Consider the following 16,225-nt stretch of genomic DNA (forward strand, 5'->3'; position numbering starts at 1 on the left):
TGAACAGTGGCAGCAGGTGTAAGGAAAAATGCCCAAAATTTCCATTCATACCAGGGACCAAACCCCAGACACTCCGTGTGTGAGCCGAGTGTACTACCAATTGCAATTACAATGACTATAATGAGGTCAATAATACAAATGAGAGAGAAATATCTCACGACTCTCAGATCACTTACCCGGTTATCCATCCATCCTCCGAGGAAGCTCTCAAGGTTTTCTTCAGTTATTCTATGCACCAACTTGTTTGGGAACTTAGAACGTATGAAATCTGTAAAGAAAAATAATCACTAAGTGGGTTTGGGGTTGAGAAAGACTTGCCTAGCATGGGCCAGCAGGCCTGTTGTAGTGTTCCTTCTTTTTTTTGATGTTCTTTTTTAAATAAAAGTGTATCCACAAGTACATAACCAATATGTCAGGAAATGTCGAATATCATATCTGTACAAACATGGAATGCTTGATCCTGCAACAACATAAAACTAATAAAAAATAATTCTTATATTAATGCATCTCTAAGAGTATCTGGCAAATTCTAGTTTGCTCAATTCAGATCACTATGCTGTAGCCATATTACAATGAAACAAAAATTTGACCCCTATCGATGATGACACCTAGAGTATGCTCTGGGGGTCAATGACCCCATGGCCTGGTCCATGATCTCTTTCAATGGCACCTGGAGGATGCTCTGGGGGTCAATGAACCCATGGCCTGGTCCATGACCTCTTTCAATCATGACACCTAGGGTATACCTGGAGGGTACTCTGAAGGTCAATGACACCATGGCCTGGTTCATGACCCCTTTCAGTCCTAATGACCCTCTTAACTGAAAAAAATTGCATTATCCAAAAATATATAAAAACATTTATTCATTCTGTCGAGTCACTTATGTAACCAGTCAGGTTTTATATTTCATGCCATTGCCACCTAGGCCTTGTGCTACCGCCTGTGGGCAGAGTTCAAACCTAGAGCTGAGCTCACCAGACCTTGCTTGTCTCACTTTAGCACCAGACCTGTCAGCAGCACGACCTGTCTTTCTTACTCTCTCATCAGGCCATAGGCCTAAGCACAGCAGACCCCCACAATAAGTACATCAGCACAGTACATTAAGTAATAATACAATCTAAAAAATGAAACCAAATATCCAATGAAAGAGCAAAATACTCATTAGAACAAGTGACATAATGCCCATACGAATCCAAATTTTTTAATTTTCCACTGTATAGTGAGATATTTGTATATTCTAGTATAGGGCTAGAGGCAGGATGGCTACATACACCACTGATCAGCCAACTGCCTCGCAACACCTACATTCATTGACTACAATGTTCATCCACATTGTCACTTGAGCCCACACCAGGAGCTCAGCTCACTGAGCGGTAAATTTGGGCATAGATATGAGAGAATGCATGTATGTGGTAAGTGTGAGCCATATAAAATGGCATAATGAGAAAAACAAAAAAACTGCGACTGTGTTGTTGATTAAAACAGGAACTTTGCTGGGTATTTTTGTATGCTTTTCACAGTTGTATTCATGGTTTCTTGGTCTTTTTGATAGAATGGAAGATATATTACAGAAATAGAGATGATTTAGATTGGTTTTAGTACAGAAAATGGCTCAAAACTGAGCTCAAATTAGTGGAAATGTTCGATTTTTGCCAATGTTCAAGAGTAAACAAATGACGTCACGTGTCCAATACATGTCAGTTGGTGGGTCTAATGTGTGTTCACGAATGTGCTGATATAATTTATACAATTATTACAATGTTGCATAACTGTAAATCTTCTATTTTTTGGTGTGAATAAAAATTCATTATGTGAATAAAAATTCAAAATGAAATTCATTTGTAAAGCCTGGAAAAGTAACTAATAAACAAAGGGAATGTAATTTTAGTGCCAGAGATGCCTGGAATATTTATTCTGAACCTTCTTATGAAACTGGAATATTTTGAACTGTGTGTGAAATTGACCAAATTACCAATTTCCAATTGCTTTCTTGGGTAACTGAAATAGTTGATTGGATGATTTCAATTGATAAAACAGAAGTAATACTAGAGAAGTAGCTAAGAATTTGGTCAACTGGAATAATGTAATTGGTCTAAAATGGGAGTCAAAGTGGGCAAAACACCGACGACTAAATATCGCTGATGCACCAAAATTCTTGTGTAATTTTGTCAATTTTCCATCAAATTTCGTACTATTTGTTTTATTACCTTCAGAAAAAGATTCTCCACCATTTCATAAGAAAAAAACATTTTTTCTGATAATTCTTGGACTCTGTGGACAAGTTTCAGATCAAGGGATTGGACCCTGAAAGGATTAAGATTGGAGACTATGTTGTAAGAAGATGAATTTTGCCTAGCTGTACAGCTTATTTTGACTTGTGACATCTCATACTAATGGATAAAGAAGACCTCTTAGCAGCATCAACAGGAAGAACAAGTGAACACAATTGTAATCTAATAAAAAAAAAAGCACTGCAAACAAGATATTAAAATTTTTCTTCATTGAGAGGTGGAACAATGGAGTGGTATCAAAGATGATAAAGGGTATAAAATCTAGAAATTTAAAAAAAAATTATACAAAAAGCTAAACACTGAAGGGAATACATCCAAAGCATAGCGCTGTTCCTATAACAGGTACAGTAATCATAAAATAATCTTAACATTAAAATCAAAACTGATGCAAAACTCATGTGGGAAACTATTGTAAATTGTTTACACAATCTTACCTAAAGAAGACACCATGCTGAGTGAGGCATCAGTGTAATGGTAAGGGTGACCATCAAGCAACATCACTAGGTACGGTACTGTCTTCACACCAAGTTTCTTAGCTAGTTCAATTTCTCGACCAGCATGTACCTAAAGTGTTCAACAAGGTAAATTTAAGAATTTGAAAAAAAAAAAAAAAAAAAAAAAAAAAAAAAAAAAAAATTATTAAGTGATGCTTATTGGGAATAATCTAAAAATATTGGAAATTGTTGGAGGCAAATCATCCTAAGTAAACATTAGTGTTTTACTCCAGCTAAAATGATTTATGTCACTAAAATGTCAGGCTTAGTCATGAAAAAAATTAGTCCCTATTTTCTGTCTGCACTTCAAACAGTCTTTCCTTTACACAATGTTAAATTTATTGGTGTTATTGTATATAACAACTAACTAAATTTCATTGAATGACATTAATCGTACCTAACTAAACCTAACCTAATATCCTAATGTATCATTCAGAGTGGAGGCACTATACTTCCAATCCCCAGAACTCAAGTCTGGTTAACCAGTTTTCCTAAATTTACTCATAAAGGTTACTTCACTCATACAATGCCAGCACATCAAATCTCAAAAATCACTTTCAACTTCGATCTAGTATGCTTACACATGCCCAATGGATGCTCAAGCCACTATTACCTGAAACCTCCTTTACCCAGTCCTCTCAATCCTTCCTGGAATATTCTTTACTCTTCCTCCTTTCCAACCTCTTGGTTAGCCTTTAATGCTGCACTCTTTCTTAATGACCAAACTCAACAATTCCTTCCCTGCTATCTGAATTATACCACCACTATATCCTCTAATTTCTACACTTCTCTGTATAATATTCACACCATACACCAATCAACTACGTCACCCACACTGCCTTTAAACTCCTTGTTGCAACATTTAAAGCCAGTGCCTTACAACCTGAAAATGGTAGTGGTACTACTATACCCTTTACATTCACTTTTTTCAGCTCACTGATTAACTTCTTTCTTGTCACCTCAACACTCTACTTATATTTTTTCAGTTCACTGATGAACTTTCTTCTTTCTTTCCTGTCACCTCAACACCAACTATATTTTTTTTCAGCTTGCTGATGCACTTCTTTCTTTCTTGTCACCTTGACACTTCACCTACATTATTTTTTTTTGCCCGCCTATACATGATTTACCTTAAATTTCAAAGACCCATCTTCAGATATACAGTGGAACCTCAAATATCGAACTGCTCCCAACTCAACCAATTATGTGAGTGTATTTTTATATGTGCTTTTATAAGTGTATTTTTGAGGGTCTGAAATGAACTAATCTAATTTACATTATTCCTGATGGGAATAAATTCGTTCGGTAATGGCACTCGAACAGCCATCTGGAACAAAAAGTTCGATATTTGAGGTTCCACTGTACTTACTCCCAGATATCAAAATACAATCACTTCCCCCATATGCTCTCCTTCCTGCCTAATGGGCAATCTTTCACTGCCTAAACCTTTTCCTACTCTTATGACTTTTTTCTTGTCTATGTTTAGCTTTGACTTCCTTCTTTGACATACCTTCCCAAATTCCTCTACCAATCATAGTAATTTCTTTTAAGAATCCCCTCATAGGTACCATTTTATCAATTAACAAGGAAAACAAATTTTTAATTTTGCACTACAATAAACATAGAAACTTCAATTCACCTCTCTAAAATTAACCATCAATAATTTACCTTTATCCTATCAAGCCTATCTCAGGTCACTCTATATTTAGTAATTATTTCAGGAGAAATGTACTAATTCCTAGGTAGTAGGCTGGTAGTAGACAGCAACCACACAGGGAGCTACTACCATCATGTCCAATGAGTTTAAAACGGAAGCCTGTAATTGTCTTACATGATGGTAAGATTGATGGTGTCTGTCTTGTGTCTCATAAGCATGCAAGATTTCATGTGTGTCTTGCTACTTCTACTTACATTTAGGTCACACCACACATGCATGTACAAGCATATATATACACACCCTCTGGGCTTTCTTCTATTTTCTTACCAGTTATTGTTCTTGTTTCTTTCCTCTTATCTCCATGGGGAAATGGAACAGAATTCTTCCTCCATAAGCCATGCGAGTGGTAAGAGGCGACTAAAAAGCCTGGAGCAAGGGGCTAGTCATTACTAAATTTAAAGAGAGAAACTTTCGTTTTTCTTTTTGGGCCACCTTGCCTCAGTGGAATACAGCCAGTTTGTTGAAAGAAGAAGAAATGTACTAATTATGTGATTCAGTAAATTTTTAATAGATTTGTTTGCCAAAATTATCAATATTGTTGTTGTTGGTTGTGTCTCAAAGCAAATCACCTAACAGGTTTCTCATACAATGATCCTTTCAGTGGTGCTGGCTTTATAGAGGAGAAGCAACAAAATTATTAATTACAGAACAGGTTGGGTTCAAACCCATGGCAGGCATGTCCGAACACTCACAATTCAATTACTCAGATATGGTAAACATGAGGAAATTAAATCTTCATCAGAGTACAAAACAAATTCTGGCCACAAAATAGAGCGAAACACCAATGTCAAAGACCTGGGAGTGATCATGTCGGAGGATCTCGCCTTTAAGGACCATAAAATTGTATCAATCGCATCTGCTAGAAAAATGACAGGATGGATAATGAGAACCTTCAAAACTAGGGAGGCCAAGCCCATGATGACACTCTTCAGATCACTTGTTCTATCTAGGCTGGAATATTGCTGCACACTAACAGCACCTTTCAAGGCAGGTGAAATTGCTGACCTAAAAATGTACAGAGAACCTTCACGGCGCGCATAACGGAGATAAAACACCTCAATTACTGGGAGCGCTTGAGGTTCCTAAACCTGTATTCCCTGGAATGAAGGCGGGAGAGATACATGATTATATACACCTGGAAAATCCTAGAGGGACTAGTACCATACTTGCACACGAAAATCACTCTCTACAAAAGCAAAAGACTTGGCAGACGATGCAACATCCCCCCAATGAAAAGCAGGGGTGTCACTAGCACGTTAAGAGACCATACAATAAGTGTCAGGGGCCCTGAGACTGTTCAACTGCCTCCCAGCATACATAAGGGGGATTACCAACAGACCCCTGGCAGTCTTCAAGCTGGCACTGGACAAGCACCTAAAGTCGGTTCCTGACCAGCCGGGCTGTGGCTCGTACGTTGGTTTGCGTGCAGCCAGCAGTAACAGCCTGGTTGATCAGGCTCTGATCCACCAGGAGGCCTGGTCACAGACCGGGCCGCAGGGGCGTTGACCCCCAGAACTCTCTCCAGGTAAACTCCAGGTAAACTCCAGGTAAGTGTGCTAACCACTGGACTACATGGCTAGTTTCATCTAAGTATATTTCTATATACACAATAGGAAGGTTAGCATGGGCCACCACTGTGACCACAAATACAGGTTTTTAAAGATGAATCCCACACCGGCATGATTGTGGTGTGCTCTAGCTCTAGTCTCTTTAAAGCTGCCGTCATGACTCTCGAAATCATAATAACACACTATCAAACAAATCAAAGAATGGGTCCAGTGGTTAACACACTTACCTGTGAGTGTTAGGGCTCACCAGTCATGGGTTCCAACTCCATCCATTGTGATTTGTTTGATATCCTGTTATTACAATTTCGTGAGTCATGATGGCGACTTTGAAGGAACTTGAGCTAGAGCATGCCACACCCATGCTAGTGTGGGATTCATCTGTAAAAACTGGCATGTGTGGCCACAGTGTTGGCCTATGCTAACCTCCCTATTGTGTATGGAAATATACCTAATTGAATGTATCCTATTAGGGCTAGCTGGTCCAGGGGTTAGTACACTGAACTGTGAGTGTTAGGAGTCACCTGCCATAGGTTCCAGCTCCACCCATTCTGTGATTTGTTTGTAATCGTGCTCTTACAGTTCTGTGAGCCAGTAATATGATGTCTAAGAACACACATTAAAGTGAGTTATCTTACAGCCCTGTGTTGGGCAACAGCAGTCACACCTGCCTGTTTACTGGTGGTCATGAACTCGGTGGTCTGAGCCCAAAAAAATCAATGCATAAGCCAGGGTCACAAGCACTGGCTTAAATAGCACAATTTACTCTGTATATTAATGTCACAATATCTTAATTATCTTTTAATTACTGAACACAAACCAAATATTTAAAAGATAAACACACCACTATAATATTTAAAAGATAAACACACCACTATAATATGGTACACTCTAACATGTTAAACATAGAAAATATTACTAGATACATGCATAAAAACAAAATGTGCTTGGTTTTCAAACTGGCTACAAATATAAGAAAAATATTTTATGAAGACAGATAATTTGCAAACAGGAACTTCTATGAGATATTTTGCCTGTGGAACAGGACTGAAAAAAAAAAAGCCTGAATCATAAGCAAAAAATTTCAATAAAGATCCTTTTTGCCCAATGTATCTGTCATCTCAATGCATTCTCCAAAATAGTGTAGCCCATTACTAAAATATTAACATGTATCCACCAACAAAACAGAATTCATCCTCCGAAAGCCATGCGTGTCGTATGAGGTGACTAAAATGCCGGGAGCAAGAAGCTTGTTACCCCCTTCTCCTGTATACATTACTAAATTTAAAAAGAGAAACTTTCGTTTTCTTTTTAGGTCACCCTGCCTCGGTGGGAAACGGCCAGTTCTTTGAAAAAAAAAAAAACTCCACCAACCAAACACAATTCTTCCTCCATAAGCCATGCATGTCACAAGAGGTGACTAAAATGCTGGGAGAAAGGGGCTAGTAACCCCTTCTCATGTATACGTACACTACTAAATTTAGAGAGAGAAACTTTGGCTTCTGTTTTCGGGTGAACCCAAGCCTGGCCCATGGCCAGGCTCCAAGAGTAGTGAGACACTCGAAACTCATCAAAGGTATAAAGGTACCCTGCCTTGGTGGGAAATGGCCAGTTTGTTGAAAAAAAAAATCCACCAGCTACTGTAAAATAATATGTATAAGCACAAGGAATAAGATCATTCCACAGAGAATTTGATTCCTCTATGACATTGTCATGAACCATCTTTGTATCCATTTCCTCCTCAAAAACGTACGCGCGCGCGTGTGTGTGTGTGTGTGTGTGTGTGTGTGTGTGTGTGTGTGTGTGTGTGTGTGTGTGTGTATGTGTGTGTGTGTATGTGTGTGTGTGTATGTGTGTGTATGTGTGTGTGTGTATGTGTGTGTATGTGTGTGTGTGTATGTGTGTGTGTGTATGTGTGTGTGTGTGTGTGTGTGTGTGTGTATGTGTGTGTATGTGGGTGTGTGTGTGTGTGTGTGTGTGTGTTTGTTTGTTTAACTGAATCTGCTGGCCTAATATTATTGTAAGATCTATGTACAATTTTAAAAATATGAATTACCTGGAACTATTGATGTACAGTGGAACCTCGGTATTCAAACAGCTCCCTACTCGAACAGAGCTCGGCACTCGACCAAACAAACACGACCTGCCAGAACTTTGCCATAAACTATTTCATGTTTCTTCGCATTTTTTGGTGTTTTTTTTATATTATTTGTATAACTAAGTCACCATGGGGCCTACGAAGATAAGTGATAACAGTCAACCAAAAAGAAAATTGGTTGGGAAGAATTCGTTAGATACCTGAACGGATCGGCACTCGAACAGCCTTGTGAAACAAATTAAGTTCGAGGAAATATTATTTATTTTTCTTTTCATTTATTTGCTGTTAGAAAGTGTCATGTCAGGAGTCCTGTCAGAAGGACTCCTGTTTGGAAGTGTCTAGCCTAAACTATAGGAAAATACATTTTTTTTTAAATAAGCTGGCTGTTCCCCACTGAGGCAGGGCAACCCAAAAAAAGAAAGAAAAATTTTCATCATTCATACATAATCAGTCTTTGTAGAGGTACCCAGATACAACAGTTTAGATGTCACTCCAAACAGTCAATATTCCAAACCACTCCCTTAAAGTGCAGGCATTGTACTTCCTATCTCCAGGACTCAAGTCCAGCTAACTGGTTTCCCTGAATCCCTTTACAAAATATTACCCTGCTCACACTCCAACAGCTTGTCAGGCTCCAAAAACCATTCGTCTCCATTCACTCCTACCTAATACACTCATGCAACCTTGCTGGAAGTCCAAGCCCCTCGCCCACAAAACCTCCTGTACCCCCTCCCTCCAACCTAAATGAAGAGCTAAAATTAAAGTTTCACAGGAGGTAGGAAAAACCTGAACTCTCTTTAAAACATTTAATGCAGCTTAATGCCTACCTTGAATTTGAAGAGGAAACATTAGACAGTATTTCAGTCCCTCTGGACCATTATCAAATCTTAGTTGCAACTTGTTAACTGTCCAGGAGGGACCAAAATATCCTCCAAATAGTGAGTTAATAATGAATAGCTGCAACCATAACATGGTATGAATATTAATATAGTGTAATACTTTAAGACTGTAGGTTTTCCCACCATATTTCTATATGACCTACAGTCTGTAATACAATTAAATAAATCATATATAAAATGACGCAAGTACAGTACTTTATTTACAAAATACAGTCGCTACAATATACAGTAACAGTTCACAAAAGAAATTAATACATACAGTAGCCATGCCAAAATTAATGGGTTGCAGTTCTTCATCGAGTCTTCGCCATATGGGCTCAATGTGAGCACAGGCTATGCACCAGTCTGAGTAGAAAAGTATCAGATACGGCTGCTTCTTGCTTAATGCGATAATTGAGTTCTGATAAGACCTGAAAGATTTTGCATTTTAAGAACATTTATCTTTAAAATATATCTGAAGCAGATTGTGCTGAGTATCCATTAATTTACTGTATATCTTAACTTCTTTTCTTGAAAAGAATTTAAATCAATACCTTAAGATCACAGGAATACATGTATATCAGTACTGTACATGCAAACTATTTCAACATATACTGTACATAAAGTTATAAAACCTAAACTATGCGCAATTCTGTGATTTTTCACTTGCCACTCTGTAGAACTATGCATCATCTACATTAAAACTCCACCTCAATGATGCACTTCTATAAAAATGTAAAATATTAGAGAGTGGAAGCTGAAAATTATGAATGACAGAAGGCATCTCTCTCCACCATTTTGTCAGGCTGCTACCATACTAATTATTCCCAGGTATTTTACGTGTTCCTTTCATTCTATTTGGTGACCCTCTTGAGTTCTGTATACAGTGTTCCTTTTGAGTTCCTCATTCTTTCCATACCTAAGCAGCTGGAGCTTATCACCATTGAACATCATGTTCTCCACTTCCCACTGGAAAACTTTGCTAATGTCTTCCTGTAATTTTCCAGTATCCTCTACCGTAGTGACTTTCATGTTTATTTAAGTGTCATCTGCAAATGATGACACAAAAGTGTGACGGGTGTTTTTATCTATGTCTGCTATGAGGATGAGAAACAGCAGAGGTGCCAGGACAGTGCCTTAGGGCACTGAGTTTTTTACCTTGGTGATGCTGGATCTTGCTCTGTCCACTACCACGTTTTGTGTTGTGTGTGTTAGGAACAACTCAAATACATATTGCAATAAGGAAAAATAACCCATATCAATTTAAAAAATTAAAGGCAACTAAAAATTTTTGGGTCCCTGCTGGCATGTTAACCCCTTCAGGGTCCAAGGCCAAAATCTGAAGTGGTGCTCCAGTGTCCAAGAAATCTTGAAGAAAAAAAAAAAAAAAAAAAAAAAAAAAATTATTTTTTTCTTACAGAATTAAAGAGCATATTTTTGTGAAGGTAATAAGACAAAAAAAAAATTCTGATCAGTACTTACCGAGATACAGTGCCAAGAAGTTTGTCAAAAATGGTGTGGTGGCGGCAACATCGACGAATTCCACGTACGCGCATTACATTATTTAGCGGTTTTTATAGTTTTTTCTTTTCTTTTCCAATTTTTTTCTATTCCTACTAACACTTGGGGCCTGAGAGACCAATACTGTATATAATGTATATATATAAACTCACTGTATTGAACACAATAACCGCACTAAAATTATTATCATATTATTGTTTACCACTGTTGTTTATTACAATAAACATGCACAAATCTTGTATAATACTAATGTTCTATCATATATTTACATATTTACAATCACTGAACATGGTTTTAGAACTGCTGGAGCTGGAGCTTGTGGAACTCCTTGAAACAAGGCACCATGCACAGAGGCACCTTACATTCCTCACACATAAACCGAGTGTCTATGCATCTTTGTTGCCGTCGTTTTGTTTGTGCACAGACGATGCATCTCTTCTGAGCAAATTTCTTCTGAGTTGAAGGAAGCTGTATTATGAAATGATCACCTTCCCTCCTCAAACGCTTGGGTATATCCTGAGTAATTCGAGGACCTTGTTGTGTAGCAGGTGTTCTTACCTGGTACTTCATCATGAGTTGTCTGACAACAGACAAACAAAATTTACCATACGGTGGTCTGTTGCCAGTCTTTATTTGGTACATATTATATGCATTGAGCATTGAAATGTCCACGAGATGGAAGAAAAGTTTCATGTACCACTTGTAACTCTTACGAACACAGTCAACAAAACCAATCTGCATGTCACATTTGTCAACCAAGCACATGTTTTGTGTATAATCAATCACTGTCACTGGTTTTCGAATACGTTCATTAGTCACTCGATCAACTTTGCCACTGTCTTGCATTTCATTACGGTGAATGGTTGTCAACAATGTGACATCTCGTTTGTCATGCCACCGTAATGCCACGATGTCATTGGCAGTAAACACCTGCACGTCATCACCATGAGCACCTGCGTTCAGCCTGGGCATATGTTTACGATTAGAACGCACTGTGCCACACACATCTGTCTTGTTCACTCGCATGAAATCACCGAGTAATGGGCTTGTGTACCAGTTATCGGTATATAATGTATGCCCCTTACCAAGATAAGGTGCCATCATGTTTCTCACTACGTCACCTGAGATACCCAATAACATCTTGGTATCTTTCAATGTTTTACTTCCCGTGTATACAACAATATCCAACACCAGGCCACTGTCACAGTCACAGAGTACAAACAGTTTTATACCAAAGCATTTCCTCTTGCTCGGTATATACTGCTTGAATGACAGTCTACCTTTGAACAAAATCAAAGACTCGTCAAATACAAGATTCTTGAATGGATAAAAGTATATGCTGAACTTTTGTTTGAGATACATGAAAACATTTCTAATCTTGTATAACCTGTCACTTCTGTCAGGCCTGGTTTTGTCAGAGAAGTGCAACATACGTAAGAGTAAGATAAACCTGTTCACTGGTATGATTTCACTGAAGACCGGGGTAGAAATTAGCTGATCTGTGGACCAGTATGCTTTTATATTACGTTTATAGACACGAGGCATAAGCATTATTGTTGCAAAAAGCAAATACATTTCTGCAACAGTCGTCTCTTTCCACCTGTGTAGTCTTGACTGTGGTGATATGATCGTATTTGCCATGGTGTACTCAAAATACTTATTACTTTCCCTCACAATAGTTTCCATCAATGGCTGGTCAAAGAATAATTCAAAGAATTCCATTTCATTGGCCATGGTTCCAAGGGGACAAGTAGGTAGAATTCCACTTTGAGAGTCATCAAAGTGGTGAGGCTTGGGAACAAAATTGGGATTTTGCTGCCAATCCCACATACGGTTTGCTGGTGGATACTGGACATCATAGGCTGGTTGTGCGGGTGGTTGTGGTTGTGGTGGGCTGGTGGCTGAAGCTCCGCTTTGTCCTTGAACTGACGAGTCAGCAGCGTGGGTCCCAGCCTGGGCTGGTGAGTCACGCATGGCGGTGCCACTACCATCACCACTAACACCATCCACTGATGCCTGTGGTCTATCCATGCCAAGTGTAGCCACATCATCCTCACTATCACTACCTAAAACTGGTGTAGGGCCACGGGATGTACTCCGTCCACTGGGCACAGCATAGGGTACACTACCCGAGCGCATGCAGCGGCGAACATACTGACGCTTCACTGGTGAATACGATTCCTCACTATCACTACTCGAATGATCATCGAGCGCAATAAAATCACAATCCACATCACTATCATCATCATTACTGAAGTCAGAGGCCTGGCCACGCGAAAATATTAATTTTCTCTTGTGTTGAGGCACAACCGACCGTGAGTCACGAGTGCCCACACCAGAGGTAGAAGGTTGAGGATCGTCAGGGTTTTCTGCACTATTATCGATATCCTGGTCATTCTTTTCGGTCACTAACTGATCAAAGCCGTAGCATTCGTCTTCATTTCCACTTCCATCAGTGTCAGAACTATCAGATAGGAAGAAGAGAGTCCCAATTTTCCGGGGAGTGAGAGCTGACTTGCAACGAGGCATGGTAAACAAGGGTAACCGAGCCGGCGGGCGCCTAGATTTCTTGTTTATGGCGCACACCCACCACGCAGACCCGTTCTCTCACATGTAGGCCTATGAGCGCTTTCGCGCTAAATTTGACGGCACTAGAATTTTGGCGTAGATCTACGGTTTGGACACTCAACGTGAAGCCGTAGATCTATGGGACGGACCCTGAAAGGGTTAAGGCCTAAGGAAACTTTCTCTGCATGATGTTAACTTACTTGTATGTTATCGACTGCTTCTTATATATATTTGTTCCATCACCATGCTTGAAATTAAAACGAAAACTCCCCCCAAATGTGCTGAAAATATCATCAAAAGGATCAAATCGCCGATACGAGGAATAATCGTGCTGTTTGCGGAAATTAGGCTGTTCTTCTGTTTGGCCGGTAGTATCGTACAACCGACGTCTTTCAGGGTCCATCAACAGCTGAAAAAGAGAAAGAAAATTAAATATCTGCTTAAATATTGCTCATAAATCATTTAGGAAATTACAAAATACTCTCATAATCTTCCATACTACTAACTATAGTACATGTACATACATGTACATGATTTACAAATACTCATTTTAAGTAAAACTGAAACCGACAATAAAGATAAAGCAGTTCATTCAATTATGTTTATCTAGTAGAAAAATAAAAGCAAATTAGCTAGTGTGCTATGTATACAGATATTTGCATTTTCGAACTGTAATATCGGTGCCACTCTGGCAAGACAGTGATGAAGTGAGTGATGGTGAAAGCATTTCTACTTTTTTGGGTCACACTGCCTCGGGATCACTTAATACTTCCTCTTACTTCATATCAATGGTGTGTCACTCGGTTTATAAAGAAAAACATTCAATTACTCCTTCAGCTCTGGGGTTGTTCTGCCCTCATAGCCCAACTTGAAGCTAGACTTTAGTAACTGCTATATCAACCAGGCTGTTGCTATCAACAACCTGTAGGCTTACACAGGCAACAGTATAATGCAATCCTTTATTGAAAATGTTTCACTTAACTGATTTAAATTCAAATTTTTATTTATTTTATGCTGTACAAAAATAATGTAGTTTACATGTAATAATCATGGCAGCAAAAAGGGAAATAGAGCATAATGGTACTAATGGTCCTACATAGGTGTGAAGCATTGGTTGTAAATGTTGCAACAAGAAGAAGGCTGGAGGCAGTGGAGATGTCATGTCTGAGAGCAATGTGTGGTGTGAATATAATGCAGAGAATTTGTAGTTTGGAGATAAGGAACAGGTGCAGGGTTACTAAAAGTATTATCTAGAGGACTGAAGAGGGGGTTGTTGAGATGGTTCAAACATGTAGAGAGGAAGGAACAAAATAAAATGACTTGGAGAGTGTATAGATCTGTAGTGGAGGGAAGGTGGGGTAGGGGTCGGCCTAGGAAAGGTTGGAAGGAGTAAAGGAGGTTTTGTGGGTGAGCGGCTTGGACTTGCAGCAAGCATGCATGAGCATATAATATAGGAGCGAATGGAGACAAAATGCTTCTGGAACTTCACGTGGTATTGGAATACAAGCAAGGTAACATTTATGAAGGGATTCAGGAAAAGTGGCTGGCCGGACCCAAGTTCTGTAGGTGGGAAGTACAGTGCCTGCACTCTGAAGGATGAGTGTTGATGAGTTGCAGTTTTATAACTGTAGTGTAGGCATGCCTCTAGCAAGATAGTGATGGAGTGAATGATGAAAGTGTTTCTTCTTTTTCAAGTCACCCTGCCTTGGTGGGAAACGGCCGTTAATAAAAATATGTAATAAAAGATTGTTAGGCACAAAAGGGAGCCACTAGTATGCAACACATTTTGACCGAACTTATCCTAATGCTTAATAACTACTTATTAACCCTTTGAGGGTTTCGGACGTACTAGTACGGCTTACGACCCAGGGTTTTTGACGTACTAGTACACACAAATTCTAGCGGCCTCAAATCTAGTGGGAGAAAGCTGGTAGGCCTTCATATGAAAGAATGGGTCTATGTGGTCAGTGTGCACAGTCTAAAAAAAATCCTGCAGCACACAGTGCATAATGAGGAAAAAAAAAAACTTTTACCATTTTTTTGGAATAAAACAGCGACTTTGCACTGTATTTTCGTATGGTATTTGTTGTATTCTAGTTTTCTTGGTCTCACTTTATAGAATGGAAGACATATTACAGAAATTGAGATGATTTTGACTGGTTTTACAATGAAAGGTACCTTGAAATTGAGCTCAAAGTAGCAGAAATGTTCTATTTTTACCAAATTTCAAAAGTACATAAACAAATAGTGCCAAGCGTGCAATACACATCAACTGGTGAGTCTAATATTCTTTCTCAAGTGCACCAATAATATTTATACCATTTTTTACACTAATGCAGTAGTCTGCATAACAGTAAATCTTATATTTTTTGTGAGAATAAAAATTCAAAGTGGAAAGCAAAATAATATAAGAGGGGCCTTGAGACGTGACTAATGACCAGAGGAAATGTCATTTTAGTGCCAGGAATGTCTTTCTTGTTTATTCTGGACCCTATTCGGAAACTGGCATCTTTTGAAATTTGTGTGAAATTGGCAAAATTGCTAAATTCTGACCACTGTACTGGATAGTTGAATTTCATAAATGGGTGGTTTCTTGCACCCATTCGATAGAAAAAATGGAGTTCTAGCGAAATATTCATGTTTTTTGTCGACTAGTACAGTGGAATTGGCCGAAAATGGGGCTCAAAGTGGGCAAAATCGCCGATGCGTAAACATCGCCGAGACCGCTAACTTTGCGAGAGCATAATTCCGTAAGTTTTCCATCAAATTTCAAACTTTTGGTGTCCTTATGATCGGGAAAAGATTCTCTATCTTTTCATAAGAGAAAATAATTTTTTTTTTTTTTAAATTTGGCCGACCCTGAGAACGCGTTTCGGAGAGGGCCTGTCGACCCTCAAAGGGTTAATTAGACAGACATTTTCAAGTCACTACATGGGCAAAACTTTGCCAATAAAAAATTGTTAAGTACTGCAGGTGTGGGTTTCCATCTTGTTACGTATTTTATACCATTTTTCTCCACGCCATTATTTCGCCGAACAGGCTCTTGTTGAAATTAGTACTGTAATCCAGTTTCTTGGAACTATTTTAGTCAAC

The 16,225-nt window shown here is 38.8% G+C and overlaps 1 protein-coding gene across 6 annotated transcripts in view; it reads right to left on the minus strand.

Moving 5' to 3' along the window:
* The window catches only part of l(3)80Fg (dnaJ homolog subfamily C member 16 l(3)80Fg), a 114,579-nt gene that overhangs the window by 52,308 nt on the left and 46,046 nt on the right, over window positions 1–16,225 (minus strand). For all 6 annotated transcript variants that reach the window (XM_070103035.1, XM_070103033.1, XM_070103034.1 and 3 more), the window contains 4 exons: window positions 13,333–13,541; window positions 9,324–9,474; window positions 2,726–2,855; window positions 177–268 (listed from right to left, as the gene is read on the minus strand). In XM_070103035.1, the coding sequence (XP_069959136.1) occupies window positions 177–268; window positions 2,726–2,855; window positions 9,324–9,474; window positions 13,333–13,535 (576 nt within the window). In that variant the 5' untranslated portion in view covers window positions 13,536–13,541. The remainder of the gene's footprint in view (window positions 1–176; window positions 269–2,725; window positions 2,856–9,323; window positions 9,475–13,332; window positions 13,542–16,225) is intronic.

The sequence above is a fragment of the Cherax quadricarinatus genome, chromosome 84 (assembly GCF_038502225.1).
Source record: "Cherax quadricarinatus isolate ZL_2023a chromosome 84, ASM3850222v1, whole genome shotgun sequence".
Lineage (NCBI taxonomy): Eukaryota > Metazoa > Arthropoda > Malacostraca > Decapoda > Parastacidae > Cherax > Cherax quadricarinatus.